At 41.2% G+C, this 17884-nt stretch overlaps 2 protein-coding genes across 4 annotated transcripts; one reads left to right on the forward strand and one right to left on the reverse strand.

Annotated features, from left to right (window-relative positions):
• Positions 1–12298: 12298 nt before the first annotated feature.
• LOC141591919 (uncharacterized) lies at positions 12299–17102 on the reverse strand. 3 transcript variants are annotated; one of them, XM_074412417.1, is made up of 4 exons: positions 16941–17102; positions 14497–15220; positions 14120–14410; positions 12299–13147 (listed from the first exon to the last, which is right to left on the reverse strand). In XM_074412417.1, the coding sequence occupies exons 1-2, from the start codon at positions 16988–16990 to the stop codon at positions 15031–15033; spliced, it is 240 nt and encodes a 79-aa protein (XP_074268518.1). In that variant the 5' UTR covers positions 16991–17102; the 3' UTR covers positions 12299–13147; positions 14120–14410; positions 14497–15030. The 3 variants fall into 3 exon arrangements, with proteins under 3 accessions (XP_074268518.1, XP_074268517.1, XP_074268516.1); XM_074412416.1 differs by having other exon boundaries at positions 14120–15220; XM_074412415.1 differs by having other exon boundaries at positions 13429–15220.
• Positions 14132–14757, forward strand: LOC141591918 (monothiol glutaredoxin-S6-like). Its single transcript, XM_074412414.1, has one exon. The coding sequence runs from the start codon at positions 14132–14134 to the stop codon at positions 14468–14470; it is 339 nt and encodes a 112-aa protein (XP_074268515.1). The 3' UTR covers positions 14471–14757.
• Positions 17103–17884: the final 782 nt, after the last annotated feature.

Below are 17884 nucleotides of genomic sequence, written 5' to 3' on the forward strand. Positions count from 1 at the left end.
ATCTTTCCTAATCCTATAACGAATAATTTCCTATTCCTACGGGATTTTATTTTGGTAAATATGAGCAGTTTACCATGTTTCATGTTTCCTAACTTCGCGGGCACGCATTTCGAGGCGACGTCGACACACTCGCCATTTTTATCACATTTAACTTTTCTTTTATTATTATTTTAATTTATTTATTTATTCTTAGGAAATAAATTTCATTTTAATTTCGTTTTTAGGAAATAATTTTCTTTTATTTTCATTTTTTCCAACAAATTTCAACATTTTCACTTCTACACTTACAGGTTTCTATTTTTTCTTTTTTTAGGGGGTAACCCTCCCTACCGTCCGGTCATTTCCGACAAAATTTTCGCTTTTTACATTTTTGCGTTTTTTTTGTCCTTTTGAGTCTTTTTTGCGCTAATTACGACCATATGTGTATTAAAATGTATGTTTTGGTGTAAATTTCGGCAGCATAACGGCGTAAACCGTTGTCTACCAAACCTGTTCAAGAACTAACCTGCAGGTACAAGCAACACAACCCAAAGAAAGAAAGACACTCAAGGCCATCATATATACAAATGTACAAGCAACCGGGGCTTGCGCCCAAACCAAACCAAAGTCCAAAGTCCATAACGGGGGCTTGCGCCCCAAACAAGTCCAAAAGCGTTCAAAATCAGATGTACAAGTCTACAAAACTATGCCAAACTACTGATGGACACCCTCCAACTCGGCAACCCTCGCCGTAAGAGCAGCAATCTCGGCGTCCCGAAACTCGAGCTCCCTCGACAAGCGAGCCGTCTCCTCCCGAGACTGGGCCAACTCTCGCTCCAGCTCGCGGTCGCCCTGTAAACAACAAATTGGCTCATGTCAATCAACTCAAACAAAACTGAAAATCAAAATCAATCAAAAGAAATCGAACGAGGGTCATACCTAACGACCTCGACCACCGACAAGTGCCTCGATGGCGGTAGCTCGTAGCCGGTTGGCCACCCTCCATAGTGCCACAAACCGGGATGGCGCGACCTGCATTTCAAAAGAAATTCTCAGTAAAGTGAACAAGGTCAATCAAATGTGTTCTTACACGAAAGGTATATAAGCTGGAGGCTCACCCTCCGAATCGATCTTGCCGTCGTCTAGGCTAGGCCAAAGATCCGTCACGGCTACGTCAAAGTCACGCAACTCGGAGATCGTCGTCCTCCCGATCACGTCAGTGTACTCAAGGGTCTCGGGGTACACGGGGGCTCGACGCCCGCCGCCTCGACCTCCCGCAAAGAGACAAATAGCTCTCATTAATCGATGATCTTTCATCATAACTCTCGAAATCAAATCAAGAAAAGTAAAGGATACTCACTACTCGCCGACGCCAACCTCCCGTAAAGGAATGCCGAGTAGTCCTCGCCGAGAAGCGGGGAAGAAGGTCGTCGCCCATCGGCACCGGCCAGTCCGCCTCCCTCTCGGCCTCGTAGGCTCCGGAACATCGTCCTCGGAGGGTCAATGGGAACCGTCAACGCGCCCGAGAGCACCGACGAGCTAAACGCGCCCGGATACCACACGGGACCCATCGACGTCCACAACCGGAGGCTCGGGCTCCTAGGTCGAAGGACCTCAAAGAACAAAAGGAGGCGCTCAGCGTACTCCGCCCAAGGTCCGGGCACCCCTTTGCGACAATATAAAGGCAAAGATCATTCCTATGATCAAATAGAAGCAAAGTACAAGAGATGTACATACAAGTGGGATACTCACGCTGCTCAGCTGAAGGGCGTTCACTTCCCGCCGGTAGACATTGTGAGAAGAGCGCTTGCTCTTCGTCCGGCACATCACCCAATCCCTCACCACGGGATAGGCCTTCTCCAGCGGCTCCGTCCTCTTGGGCGCGAAGCTCGGGAAGTAGGAGTACACCCATGCCTATAAAACAGAATGATCAATAAACGATCTTTCGTGATTCGATAAAGAAAAGAATTTACTTTGGCCTAAAGGAAGGTTCATACCTCCAACAAGTAGTCCGGTCCGACGGCGCGGGGAGAAGTCCCCTTCTCCATCAACTCCGGACGAACCATGGCCCTCATGAAGCGGATGAGGACCGCAAAACCAAGTGATGACCCAATCCCAACGTCCTAGGGAACTCGGGTCGAAAGGAAGGGAAGAAGCTTCGTCGATAGCCTCTCGCCCTTGTCTCCGAGGTAAATCAAAGACAAGAACCACCAAAGCCACAGACGAGCTCGGTCACCAGACAAGGAGGAGGAGCAGTCTCCCTCCCATCGATCGTCACCGACACCGGGGTCTTCCCCGCAAAGTAGTCTCGGACGTAGGTCGGGTACCAAGCCCTAAGATCGCAACATCCTTCGGCGACAAGTTCCACCGATCAATCTCCTCGCCTCGGCCGAATCCGCTCTCATGGCGGTCTCGCCACACCACCTCCTCGGTCCCACACGGCGGACTGAAATCATGCCGTAATCCTCCGTAGTAACTCCCACTTCACCGAAAGGCAGGTGAAACGTGGAAGTCGTGTCCCAGAATCGATCCAAGAAAGCGCGGACCAGGCTAAGGTTGGCCCGCAACTTCCTCTTCACGATATCCCTCCAGACCTGAACCAGAGGACCAAACGCTCCACGCTCGATCATGGCCCTCTCCTCCGCCGACAGCCGCTCGTAGTGCTCCATCGCCGTCGTATAACCCGAGAACGACCTGATGTTCCCGGCCTCCTATTATGATTTGAAACAAAGCTATCTTTAGTTTTGAATGAAATTTGCAAGAAGTTTGGACAAAAAAAAATGAAAGAGAATGGGTAATGAGTAGTGAATTCTTATTTACCAAACTCTTCACCGTCCTGTAGGACAGGTGACCCTCTGCAGCCCACACGAGGTGCCTACTCTCCCAGGTCTCAGCCCACGCAGGGGCTCCCCTCAGCTGACGACCTCCGTGCCTGACGTTGGCCCGTCTCGGGGCCTCCTCCTCCTCCTCGACGGCCTCCTCCTCGTGAGCCTCGCCTCCAGTGGCCATCACCGCATCGGTGAAAGCCTGCTCTAAAGCCTCCTCAACAACAGCCGCGTCTATCTCCATGGGAGTCCTCCCAGAAGTAGAAGCCTCATCACCTGCAACATTAAAGTAAATTTAGGCCGCGTCACATGACGACAAGCCTTTGTTAAGGAGTTTTCGAGCCTCCGGAGCCCCAAAACCGTCCTTTCGGCCATCTTTGGTCATATTCCCGCCAACCCAATCACTCGTGTGATAAATTGGGTCAAGTCAAGTCCGAGTCAAAGCCTAGTCCCGGGTTCAAGTCGAAAATTCGGCAGCATTTCGTTATAACGGCGATTATGCCCTAGAAAGGTGCCCTGAAAAAGTTGTCGCAAACCAAAATTTCGAGATGACAGGAAGTTTACCCATCATCCAAGGATCCCAAATATCAAATTTCGTTGCCAATGGACAATCCTAAGGCTATTTTCGAAGCAATTTACGGTTCAGCTGTAAAACCGTCTCAAAATTCGCTCAAGGGCTCAAAACTCGATGAAAATTCGAGGTAAATACATGGTTATGTTCCTAACATTGCCTACTATCCATTTCTAGCATCAATTTGGCAAAGCAAATTCATTTGGGGGAAAAGCCCCAAATTCTCGATCAAAAGGGTCGAAAACCCTAATTCTCGCGGCTCAAAATTCGACAAATACGGATGATTAATGCAAGATTAAGACATATACCTCGATTAGTCATATTTGAAGCAAGCTTTTGAATCCAACCTCGACGGAAATGGTGAAGATTTGAGAGAGAAATTGAAAGAATTGAGTTTCGAAATAATGAAGAATAAACCTTCTGATTTCGCGTTTTTACGCGGAAATTGCCAAATTGGGGAAAAGACGCAGCAGGCGCTGCGCCTCTTCCAAGAGACGCAGCTCTTGCTGCGCCTTTTCCTGGTGTTCCCTCCATACGAATTTTCAAAAATCCGTTATGAGTTCGTTATTAGTGGGCCCATCTTTGGTGCGCCTCTTCTTCAACGCTATTATATTCTTTTGGTCCGTTTCGACGATTTTCTTTCGCTTCGGTCCGCATTTTATCCAACGCAGCAGTATTTTGCAGTATTGCTCAACTCATTCTATCCGGCGCAGTAGTATTTTGCAGTGCTGCTCACTCAAGATTCCTTTCACGACGATCGAGATGTTCCTAGTCGTCTGTCCCCGGCGCAGTAGAATTTTGCAGTGCTGCTCACTCAAGATTCCTTTCACGACGATCAAGATGTTCCTAGTCGTCAATATTTCCCCAGCAAGAGTTCGCTTGAGACCAACGCAAGCGGGTTCCCCAGCAGTTTCTACCGACGTCCCCGCTTTCAATATTTCTTGTTTCCCCATGAGTCCGCAAGGTGTCGTTCTCCAGAAGTTCCTATACCCAAAACTTAATTACCTCTAGGCTGAACTCACATTTGACCTCCTTCCCGTCAATGCTTTCCTTTAGGGTCCCACACCCTAGCACCAATCCTTATATATCTTTTAGGTCTTACCCTTAGCTCCCATGCTCAACCTTAGCTCCTATGCAAACTCCGGAAGCATCTCGAGGAAGAAGTCTCAGGTATGGTCTCTTCTTATGGCTGGCGAGCCTCCTTACGTAGTCTAATGGACTTTAAACGACCCTCCCCGAAAGTCGACAGACTCTAAAATGTTCCCGACGATAGGTCCTTGGTTCAGACCCCTTGAACCGCCTCGCGTCGCCATAGTCGTCAGGTTGTAATCTTCGATTGACCTGATGGCTATACTTTGACTTTCGCCTTGTCCAAGCCTCGTCAAAGTGGGGGCTCAGAGACACCTCGTTTCGCACCTCCCGCAAACCACCCGGTGATGATTGGGCCGCATGTTTGATTCGCGGAACGATTTGTGACAGTTCGTAAGATTATCGTCAAGTGTTTGATCAAATATTAATGTCTACCTCTTAGTTGTCATCTACGTCCTGATACGGTCGTTTTGGCAGTAATTAGAGTACATTCGGAGTCCGGGTCAAAAACCGTCTCCATTTTTCGATAGCTGTTAAATCCGAGTCGAATGTTGGAATGTTAGGATATTTCTATTCCATATTTCATAAATTTTATCTTTTGGCAAATAATATCCCGTGATATTCACAAGATAATCGAATTATTTTCGTCCTACCATAACTCAAACGCGGAAATCTTTCTTCAGCAGGAGGAAACCTCCTGGGAACAGACGCAGCAGGTGCTGCGCCTCTTCCAAGGGACGCGATGGGTGGCCGCGCGCCTCTTCCCGTGCCCTTCTTTGCATGATTTACGTATCTTTTTTATATCTTTCCGAGATTCACTTCCAAAGAGTCTCTGAAACCCTATTCCTTCACGTGATTAGTATAAATAGGAGCTTTCGTTCCTCATATTTCTCACGCGAGTGTCCGCCCTTCTCTTCTCCCTTTGCATTCTAGACTTCGTTCTTACTAATTGGCGCCTACGTGCTTGGACTTCCGACCACGTAAGCTCGGATCTTTCCGGGTACCAGCCTCTCCGTTGCATGACCGACCAATTTGACCAACTACACTCAATCAACTTAAATTAATCAATCGTTTTCCTCTTACGAGGGCACTCTTTCCTTGCATTCGCGTCGAGCATTCACTAATTGATATTCTTAGTTCATCTCGTTCCGTCAACATGTAAGTCTGAGGGTGTAATAATTCTCTTTATTTATTGTATTTTTATTTATCGTATCATCATTGTAAGGTTTATGTCGAAAATACCGTTAAAATCGATTTCTAAAACCCTTTGTTAAAATCTGTTCTTGCGGATTTCCAGTAGACAGACGTCGAGAAAAGACGCAGCAACTGCTGCGCCTCTTCGAAGGAGCGCAGTTCCTGCTGCGCCTCTTCGTGAGGCTGCCGCAGTTCCTGCTTCTTTTCTTCTTCTTCGTCCTCTGTTATTCCGTCTTTCTTATTTGTTTTCGTATGTTTGTCTTTAATTCTCTCACATGATGGTTCAATAATTCACATGTATATAATTCATCATTAATATGTTTTAATCATTTAATCCGACTTAAATCCCAAGTAATCCATATTTGCGGGTTTTCGTTATTAATATTCAAACCCGGATTTTAGAGATTCAATTTGTTCATATTGAGTTTCTGGAATTCGTCATTGATATAGTTTTCATCTGTTTATCCATTAATTCGTCATTAATTTGTCATCAATTCATCATGTTTAGTTGCTCCATTCACCGATGTCACTAATTAATCATTCATTAACATCGTCCCTTCACATAATTAATTCGTTTGCATCCGCCTCATTCATGCTTTACTGTTTTTATGACTAATTCATATGCTAAATAATCTGTTAATCACTTTCATCCGAGTCAATTATCAAATCAATCCCTAAAATTAACAATTAACATTAACGATTTGCAGTTCCGGCTTCACAGCCAGAACTCACCCTTGGAACAGACGCACCAACTGCTGCGCCTGTTCCAGGATGAGTTCTGTCCCTGAACTCCGTTTCTGCCTTGACCTAGTTTAATTAGGTTACGTATTAACTAACTAATATCCGTAATATCACGCTAATTTATGTTCGTCTTTTATTCTTTCTTTCCTTTCTCTCAAATTATCCGTTTTAAAGGTATTTTCGACATAAATCACCTAATCCATTGTAATTAATGTAATTTTCATTATTGTAATTTTCATAGTCATTGTATTTCTTTTATCACTTGTATGCTCTCACATGTAAATGAGCATTAAATCCTACTTTGACCCAATTGTATGCTAATTATGTGTCAACCGACTTAGTTAATTCTTCACATGCTAGGTTTAATCTATGGATGTTGCATTGCATGCATATAACCGACGATATATCGAGTACGAACAACTTCCCTAATCATTAGTAGAGGCCGCTATCGAGGCGGGCGGGATTAGGTGTTCGATCAAAAGAGCTTCCTAATACGTACCCTCACCCCTTACTCCAGATCTCCGTGAGCGCCCGTGTTCATTGGCATCCACGAGAGTCATTCTAGACATAGAATGCTAAGGGTAACGATTGCTTAGTGTTCATGTCACTACTTTGTGTCTTGACATGACACGAGGTATTCGAACGGTTCCAATTTCCCATAAAAATTGGTGGCGACTCCATACAAAATGCAAACGCTTGTTCCCCGTTTCTCACCAAGCGCCCCCGTGGGCGGCCCGCTGTCGACAGCTGGTAGCACGACTGGTGGTCTGCACTATGTTGATCATCTTCCTATTGTAGAGTGCAGACTGAAGAGTTTGGAGCATAAATAATCAGAAGTCAGCAAAAGAGTTGGGAGGCAGAATTTAAGCAAGAAACGGACAGACAGACAGGTAGAAAATGAAGAATATTTACCATGAAAGCTTGTGCACGTCATTTTCAGCCATCTCCTCTAGGGGGAACTCCGAAAACGTTTTCTAAACAGGAGGAAAGAGCAGCTGATCAATCTTCGGCCAGTAGGGCACCTTGTCCACATTCCCAAAGCCTTCTGGAAAATGAGCAATGATGCCTCCACTAGTAGAAGCACGGGGACGGGCAGGAGGAGTAGGCGGATGACGAGACAGCGGATCGACCTCCAGGGGCACGCGAGCAGCGGAACTAGAAACTGCAGGAGGAGTCTGGAAAGAGGCAGCAGGAGCACTCCTCTTGGAGGCAGAGGCCACATCAGGGCTGGCAGAAGGTCTCTTTCTTTTAGCACTTTGGAGGATGAGTTCCAGTGGATCAACTTTTGAACCTGCAAGCATACATAGTCTCAGACGACAGAATGCTTAAAACATCAGCAACAACAGCACGCAAACGAAAGTGGTTACAGAAACCTTACCGGAAGACATACTGTGGGCTGATTGAGGAGGATTGGAGGAGGAAGCAGGCGAAAAACCAGGAAGCAGGTCTGGAAACTTTCTCTCAGATTCGGAGATGCAGAACAGCTTGCTGCAGGCAGGGATATTGGCACCAATACGGGTAAGGTCACAGGGGCCTGCACAAAGACGATGAAGTAAGCTAGTAAGCAGCGAGATAAAATAATCCAGGCGACAGGGAGGCTACTTACTCGAAGTCAGAGCCCACTTCTCGAAAATATAATCGGCGCAGAGGTCGGATGGAGTCCTTTCTCACGTAGAAGAAGTCCTCAAACCATTTCTCATCACGGGACTTTGACGCATGTTTGAAGGGAGCCTCTCCATGGCCCCGGAATGAGAACTGACCCCTGCCCAGGGATCTGATGCTATACATATGGGCCAGATCGCCCAGAGTGATAGATTTGCCAGTACTCTGACCAGCGGCCAGAGAATAGAGAAGAACTCTCCATATGGCAGCGAAAATTTGTGCCATGGCGAAATTATTAGTGAAGATAAAATCTTGGACGAGTTTAAGGAAAGGGAAACGGAGGCCATATTTAAATGGGTACAAATAGAAACAAACCCACCCGGGACGGAGGGCGTCAGCTTTCTGTCCCGGTTCAGGGATGGCGATATCCACCCCGTCACCAAGACCAAGCAGACTCTTGATCCTAGGAATGTCGGCCGGAGTTAGGGCGGAATCACAATCAAGTGGATGTCTAAAAAGTCCCCGAGAAGGGAAAATGGGGTCAGGATTATGGTCAGAGGGTGTTGGGGTTGCCGAGGATTGTCGGGTTTTGCCCATGGTGGAAAGAGAAAATGAAGATTAGAAGAAAGAAAGAAAGAAGATGGATTACCTGATGATGAAGACGGGAGAGGGAACAGTGAAGCTGATGAAGATTAAGGGGAAGAAGATCGAGGGTTTAAGAGGGGAGAGTTTTTGAAATGATTTGAGTGATTAATGAAAGTGGGAGAGAGACGTTGGGGTTATAAAGAAGAGAGAGGGAGTTGGGTGCAGAGAAAGAGGAATAGGGCGGCTGGAAGTGATAGGTTGCATGGGAAGAAGTAAAAGACGGCGTAGGGTTTTAAATATTTGGTTACGTAAATTCCTTGCTCGATACTTGAAAGCGTACTTCGCAAGAAATTTGGGGCAAACTGTTTGGGCTAAAAATAGCGTAATAAAGAAAGCCCACTTGGTGAAGTAAAGATTATAGAGGAGAGGTGAGGAGGATGGGAGCCCGCAATCAGGAGAAGGGGGAGCGGGCTTAAGAAGGATTAAGGGCCCATCACAGTAGGCGCCCGTGTTAAGGAAATGAGTGTTAGGGAGAAGTTAGGGAGAAGTTAGGGAGATTGGGTGAATTGGCAAAGGAATCCGGATTAGGAAAGAAGTCTTTATGGAAATAATATTCTCTTTCCATATTCGAGATAGAGTATATCTAGGGTTGTTACCCTATAAATAGCAAAGGAAGGAAATCAAGAAGGATTCATTCACTCATCCGTTCATTCAAGATAATATTCAAGACAATCACATCACGACATATCATTCACAAATATACTCCATACGTGATCTTGCAGGTCAGATACCTAACGCCAGCAAGATCAGCATAAACGTTATCACTGTAATCATCCTCCTATTCATATAGTGCAATACTTGGTAGGGTACCGTCCCTCCCGCGGTTGTTCCCACATTGGGTTTTCCGCGTCACCAAAATCTTACGTGTCAATTTACATTACGCACTTTATTTTCCGTTTACTTATTGACATATAAATCATCATACAATCAACCAACGAATATAGACTACATTGACCCTAAATCGACTTAGGTAAAAAAGATCTAAACAGTCGTCGTTGGACGGTGGCGGCTAGACCACGGTGGGTTGGGGTAGGGAGGGGTAGGGGTGGTCATGGTAATGAGATAGGTTTAAATTTTTTTGTGGGTCTGAAATTAATGAGAGCGGCAAAATCAGAAAAATGCGTAATTTGTATAGAATTTATTAAAATGATATGTAGGAAATAGCACGTCCCTTTGACAAAACAAATTGAGTTTACTAGGAATAAGCTAAAATCTCCCTTCTCCCGTATCCCCTATCTACTAAAGAATATATGAACTCACAAATTTTCTCTTCAAAAAGCATATCTTTAAATAAGGAAGTTATTGATAATTTAATTGTATTCACTAAATAAGGAAATTAATAATTATGATGTATTTCATTATATAATTATTTTCATTAAAATTAATATTTTCTTCAAATTATATAATTTTCACTAAACACTAAACTATAATATTTTAATTAAAGTATAAATAATATAAAACTATAAACTATTAAATCTTTTATTGATTGATATTATTATTTGAGAATAACTTGACTTATACTATTCATACTATGTTTGAACAAGACTATAAATCGTTTTGATTACTTTCATAACAAACAAAATTGAAAGAATTTATAAATTGGAATCATTAGCTTTGTGGTATAAAAAATACTTTATAAAAAAATACATTTCAGCACATTATTCAATTCTCTTAGATTAATTTTCAGTTTTTTTTTGCTCGAAATAAAATACAATAACGAGAAAAATGAACAATTAATGAGATATACCAATATTATTTTAAAGTTCAATTTTACTCAATTTTCTTGAATAATTTTACAGATTAATTTTTTTTCCCATATCAAAATATCATGACCTGAAATATGAAAAACTAATGAGGTGTTAATTTAGCATGATTAAGTACTATAAAAATAAAAACTCCATAAATAACGCGCATTCATTGCGCGGGATCTAAAATAGTATTATGATTTTTATCTTAGTTTCCCTCAAAAAGACATCTAGCTAAATAAGGTAATAAGTAAAACTTTCTTTCATAACATTTTTATCTTTTCAATTAATATATTCTTATAATTAAACTCTAATCTTTTAATTAAATTTATAACTATGATTTTTTCAATAAAATAAAATAATGTTGGTATTAAACTATAAACTATAAGTTGCTAAATTTTCCAGTAATACAATAATTATTACTTTAGAGAATAACTTGACACATATTTACTATTAGTTTCATGACAAAAAAAAAAAAACAGATTCATTTAAAAAAATCAGAACTTAACTTAATTCTCTTTGATTAGTTTTCTATTTCAATTTTATGTTTCATATCAAAATACAATGAGTGAAATATTAAATACTAATGAGGTGCAAATTTAGAAAATATAAATAATACACTAAAATAAAATAAAAATTCTATATACCGCTCATTGCATGCGCGGGATTTATACTAGTGATAATATAAAATGCAATGTTTCGAGGAAATAAATCACGTATGGAATACATTTATCAATATTTCATTAGTCATAACAATTATTTTGCTGGTTCTGACTCTGTGTATGTTTGAATGATCCAACCCCCACTTGCCCACAAGCTCGTCTTTTCTACGATGGCGGTGTAGGGTGGTGATTGTTGACGAGGGTGGCAAAAGGCGGTGATTGACGGCGAGGTGGGTGGTAAAGGAAATGGGAGAGAGAATCAATCGAGAGAGGTAAAATGGTCAATAGCGTACTTTAATTAGTAAAAAAATATGTACTGAAAAAGGCACCACCCATATTTTAGTCGTACTGAGTTGTTTAGGCAAATTTAAGTTATTTTGGACCGAGTTAGACCGAATTGGTTGTACCAATCCAAACCCGACCCTAGGGGAAGAGACAAAGGGCGGGTTATCCACGTCAGGTCAATTAGATGAGCTAGGGAATTGAGCTCGGACATTGACCTGGCTCAATGACGGGTTGGCAGTGGGTGGGGTCAGCCGACTTGGCTAGCTCTTAGCATATTTTGAAGAATCTATATAAAACGATTAGGGTGAGTTGGGTTCGGTCAATGTGAGGGTTATGGTCAGGTCGTGAGGTTCGATCTTAATTCGACCCTAATTAGGGTCGGGTCAAAGCAGGGTTGGGTGTATGTTGATCGGGTTAATGGTAGGAGGATTGGATATGCGGGTCGGGTAAGGCCTAGCCAAGTCGAACTGTTGGCCACCTCTAGTTCGCGGTCGGAATAAGTCAAGCTCGCGATTGGAGATGATAACTGAGGTTAACATGGAATTGGTTCAGTTTTCTATACCAGCCCTATGACATTATAGCTAATTACATTCTGAAACCTTTGTACTTCAATCCAGCTGCAAAGAGCCAGATTACTTAGTTGTTTTGGGGGTTTTTCATTGTCGATCCTAATTAATTGGTTCAGTCAAGCTCGTTGTAGGTCTTTGGGTTCATCCCTTCTTATCAAAAAATCAATGAGGAAAATTCGACATAAGCCAACAACAAATTTCAAGTATGTTGCAAGATGATCCACTCTCGCAGTTTCACTCGTCGTCTGTAACAACAAATCTAAAATCTTGGTGGTAAATTGGAACATTGCGAAATGTAAAGAGGTCAAGTTCAAACCAAGGGAATAAAGGCCTCGAAACCAAATTGCGGAAACCAATTTCCATGCAAATCAAAGCTAATGACAGGTAATAACCGAATTGGCGAGGCCGAGGCCAAGCACAACATAGATCCGCCAGTGTATACTGTACGAAATTAGAGTAAATAATGTGGCTCAATAGTTACACAAGCACTACTGTACGTAAAATTATACAAGCAGCTCATGTTTTAACTTTCTTCACTTTTTTTTTTATCAACGTTTCACAGCATGGAGCAAATGAGCAATCACATCGATACTCGATAGTAAGTAGTAATTATCTCGAAAAATCACATCGATACTCGATAATAAATGGGCGGTCAGCGGATAAGGGATCAACTGTGAATGAGAAGACAGCTTAATATTCTGGGTGGATTAAAGAATTGGCTCTTCGTTCTGCATTGAGCTGCTTACAGTGTACGGAAAATTCCGTGGTACCCTCCAACTTTGCCATTTTGCACGTGGTACCCAACTTTTTAAGTTTGTGTACATAATACCCTCCATGTTTGATTTTCACGTACATGTCCTTTTTTTCGCTATAAAAAAACTCAATTGCGCGTAACTCCTAGACCGGAATTCAGAATCTGACAAGTTTTTTTCCTAAAATGATTTTTCTCTTCATAATCAGGGTCTCATCAATTCTGCCTCTTCTTACAAGATCAATGCATATCTCAACACATTTCCACCATGTTTTTTGCGCGTGCCCGCAGATATATTATTCCGTAGATTCTCAAATGATTTGGACACCATATCACCTAAATCATCATACCGATATACATTTCCCTACTGATCGCTTTGTATAGATTTCCAAAGTCACCATTACCCTTTGAGAACGGGGCACAATGTCCAATCCGCTTTGCAAGGATCTAACAAAGTCACTGTTTCCCTCGACAACCAGTAATGACCATCTGCAATCAATTGTGGAAACAATTACGAAAACCATTGGTAAAGGAACATGTGCTTAACTCGTTCAAACGTAATCATAATAGATCCAAATACGAAAGTGCTTGAACAGAAGGGCTTAAACATACTCGTGAGTCATGACCCACAAATTGACCGCATCCAACCAGACGACGAATAAACCCTAGCAAAAAATCTAACCCATGAGGCCATGACCCACGCCACGATAGTAGGACCTAAGACGGCTATCTAAAACATACTCAAACCCAAAACCCAAATGCAAGCACACCTGAAAAACTCGTTTGCAAGGTCTACGTAGACGTCCAGGTGGCACGATAGCATTTAGAGTACGATCCTCAAGCATTGGTGAAGTTTCATAGAGTTTCAGGGCAAATTGTGTTTGATTCTTTGTTTAGATAGGGTTAAGAGGATTATCATTCTGGATAAACCTCATCATCCAATCCACATCCACCTCATAAGATTCTTCTCAACAGTTGTAAGATCAATTCCTGAAATCTACTCACAGAAAGCATCCTCAATTTTCCTCATAGCTCAAAACATGTGGAACAAAAGTTAATTAGGCATATAACACCGACCCCACCATAATCTGGCATATCTTCTTCAGGTAAACAAATGGGCACTTTTAGATATTTTCATCCACCATCTCCATCAAAACAGTTCCTCATTCCTTTCTGATGTTACAGCAGATTCGCAACGCAGACAATATTCAAAACCACGTAAACTTTACGAGATCGTCTTACACGTGAGATCAACCCATTAATCCCACAATGGGAATATGTTAGTAGTTGGGCTGGTCTAAGATGTGAAACAGTCTCATACAAGACTCACTATGTCGACACGATGCCTATAAATAGATGGCAAATCCAGCACATTTTCAGCACAACAAAAACTTGTAAGGCTTACGAAATTCAAGAAAACCCTAAAATTCACATTGACCTTGTTTGAATTAAAACACAAACCTAGCATTGATAATGGATGCCGTGAAGAGTCTAGTGGATGAAAAGCCGCTGGTGATCTTCAGCAAGAGCTCTTGCTGTGTCTCTCACTCCATGAAGCAACTCATGAGCAGCTATGGAGCAAATCCAATAGTTTACGAGCTTGATGAGATTCCAAACGGGCAAGAAATTGAGAAGGCGCTCAAGAGAATGGGGAACAAACCAACTGTGCCGACTGTATACATCGGACAGAACCTTGTTGGAGGGGCTAATGAAGTCCTTACCCTCCAAGTACAGGGGAAACTGGTGCCCATGCTGAAAGAAGCAGGAGCCATATGGGTTTGGAACAGAACATCAACAGAACGCAATCATTAGCATGGTATAAAAACATGAAAACTTACGTTGTTTTTTAAAAATATCAAGGAGTCAAGACAACTAAGCTACAGTATCAATCCGAATATTGATGGAAGATGCAGTTTAGTCTGGGTTTGCTTTTCAGTTAATACATTCTAAGCTTTCCCTGTATTCTGTAAGATATCAGTAGTCAAAAAAATTAGCGTCAGAGTGTCGAAATTATGTCGAGGTTCTTAAGCATATGATCAAGCATGACAGAGAGGCAGATATCCAAAAATTATGAATAATGCATTTATATATTATTTTAATGTCTGAAATTCGCTTTCACGGAACGTGTCATCACATTTCCTCTCTACAAGTTAGAAGATAGAGCTATGTTGCCATAACAATAAAATAAAACAATTTTTCATATTAAAGTATTTGGATAACGAGAACTATTAGTTTGTCTTTTAACACAAAACCATGATCTTGAACAAACAGGCTTCTGAAACTGAACTATCACCCAATGAACTAAAAGGATTTGAGCTACAAATGAAAATGATTCACAAGTGTTTTACGATGTTCACAGTGTCTAATTTCCATCACATATCAATATAATCTTTCAAGATACTGCTTTTCTCCAACAGCACTCGCTTTTGCCAATTCTCCACAGCTCTTTTAACGGCAGCATCTGCCTCGCGGATCTCTTCGTTGGTAAATTTGTGCTCTATAATCCCTACATGTCCAGGTTGCAAAACCCTAATAACAGTCTCCATATCTTGTTCCAGTTTCCTGATGGGTTAAAAATAATGAGTTGCTAGCAACTACCAGCATAGCATTTAGTAGCAATTTTCAGGGATCGAGGTTACATCAAGTAATAACCAAAATAGCATTTAGTAGCAATTCTAGCATATGGAACCATAAAACAGGCAAGACAGCTAGCTATATGCTACAATTTCACTGACCCATTCCCTGTCGAATCATATCCATTTTAAGCCACTAACTTGTAAAATAATCGGAAGGGTTCAGAATAAGTAACTTTTCACCAAGCAAAATAAGTCTAAAACAAACTTCAAATGTTCCCATTCTACCTTCAGTGGATAATAATTTCTCTTGCAATTCCATCCTTCTCTTTTGCCTCAGTTTGAAGAGGCGCAAGGCGCTGCCGAGGTGTAAAGGGGATGAAGCGATGAAGCGCAAGGCGAAGGCATGCACCTTTTGGATGCGAGGTGCCCTGTTTTTGTTAATAAATGTGTGTTTTCAAAATAAAATTTTGGGTTACAATATCCTTTTTAGGAGTTTTTAAGTAGGCTAACATGTAAAGGAGTAAAATTTACGAATAAGGGGGGAAAGTAATGGCATAAATAATGTCTACAAGAAAAAATATGTAAAGTGCGTACTAGTGAGCCTCGTTAGGTGAGCCGTATCTAAAAGGCGCATCTAAAATGCACCGAGGCGTTGTGGCTAGCGCCTCATCCAAGGCGCACTTTAGACTAAGCAGTTTCTCCCTCCCTCTCTCACTTCCAATTTTACCAAATCCATATTATCCTATCATACTTCCAATAAAATTAGAAGTCTATACTGAAATATCGATGTTTTTGTCAACAAATAGACAGAGATAGTAGGCTCTCACTCAGCACAACTGGAGAAGTTTTAAGACCTCTCTTTGTGTGTAGGCCGTTAGCCGTAGACATGCAGATGATCCTAATATAGCCCAATAAATATTCCGGCCATCTTGTAGGGTACAACCAAGCCACACTTATTAATAATATATATCATCACAGGTCATCTGAAAAAACATCCTTGTGTCGTTGACACAAAGGAAAGACTGCGTACATTTGACCCTTCCTTACCAAGCTATTGGAAAAACCCCTTAGGCAATGGATGAGGCGCCAAATTTTGGGTATTTCGCACAAAATAAGATTGTATATAGGGAAAGGGATCATATGATCCAAGGCGCGTCTAAAATGAACCGAGTCGTCTAAAAATTGGGTATTTCGCACAAAATAAGAACTAATTTAACGCGCCAAATTCATCCCGACTCCTCCCCCGTCCAAAGAAACGTCCATAACATGCGAAAATTCTTCATACTAAACCCGAGTACTAATCTGAGCATTACCCCTTTCGCCATCATTAATCCCTTTCCCTATATACAATCTAATTAAATTAATATCTCAAAAGCATGAATTTCTAACGAGTAAGCTCATATGATCAAACTAATAATAAAGGGTCCAAAAAGTGAGTTATATATAATCCTGTAATCAGTAAATAATATCCCAATCAAGAATTAAACCAACCCTAACTCTTCCACAAATTTCAAATTAAATTCACATCCTAATAAATTTCCAATATGATCAAACAATTAAACAAATTTGATATTTAGTTATTTACACTTCATAACAAGAAAAATCAAAATACAAAAATTGAAACAAATATTATACAGCATTAGATAAAAAAAACTGAGAAACCCAAAAGAATGATGAGATTGAAGAAGTAAGGAAGAAGGATATACCTGAAGATCCCAGAAAAAGGCAAAGATTTTCCGATCTTTGACAAAGACATGGTTTTTTCGTTAGTTTTTTTCACTGTTTTTGCGACTTTTGTCAGCTACTTTGCTACACTTTCGGAGTATCCCACCTATATGCAGCGCTCTTCCCGTATGAGACGGTCTCACGATAAAATATTACAATGAGCTTACCATGAGACGTGTTATATTTAGGGCAGAGTACCGATCAGGTATCCGATTTAAAGTGCTAGTTCGAATCGGATATCCATATTAGAAATCCTGAAGTTAGATATCCAATATCTAAACCAAATGTTCCAGATATCCAAAGTAATCGGATCGGATGCGGATATCCATACTTTTGAATTTACTTTAAAATTAAGTTTGAAACACGATTACATTCATAGTTTTACATGATGATTTTCTTTAGTATTCTTGCTCCAATGTTCTCGACATAAAATTTAAGTACTACTTAGATATTTCTCTAATATTTTAAACATTAAATAAGTTGTTGTATCAAATAAAATTTTATTTTCTCAAAATTATACTAGAAAACTATAGTTTCGGATCGGATCGGATATCCAAATGTTTTAATTCTAATATTCATATCCAAACCAAAACCAAAAATTTCGGATCAGATATCCAAACCAAACTTAACTTTCGAATCGGATATCCAAAAATTCGGATTAGATACGGATCGGATATCGGATCGGTTTGGATAATTGGATTTTTTGCTCAGCCCTAGTTATATTATGTTTTTTTTTTTTTTGTTATTTCACGTCTTTTTCGGAAAATTCACCTTGAAACTTCCTATTTTGTGCGAAATACCCGATTTTTTGAACCGAAAAACTTTAAGAGGTCATAAGTAGTGTTTACGAGCCCAAAAAATGACGATCTTTTATTTTAAATTGATCATCTGTCCGAAAATTACGATTTGAAAAAAATAATTAGAG

The sequence above is a fragment of the Silene latifolia genome, chromosome 7, assembly GCF_048544455.1.
Source record: "Silene latifolia isolate original U9 population chromosome 7, ASM4854445v1, whole genome shotgun sequence".
Taxonomy (NCBI): domain Eukaryota; kingdom Viridiplantae; phylum Streptophyta; class Magnoliopsida; order Caryophyllales; family Caryophyllaceae; genus Silene; species Silene latifolia.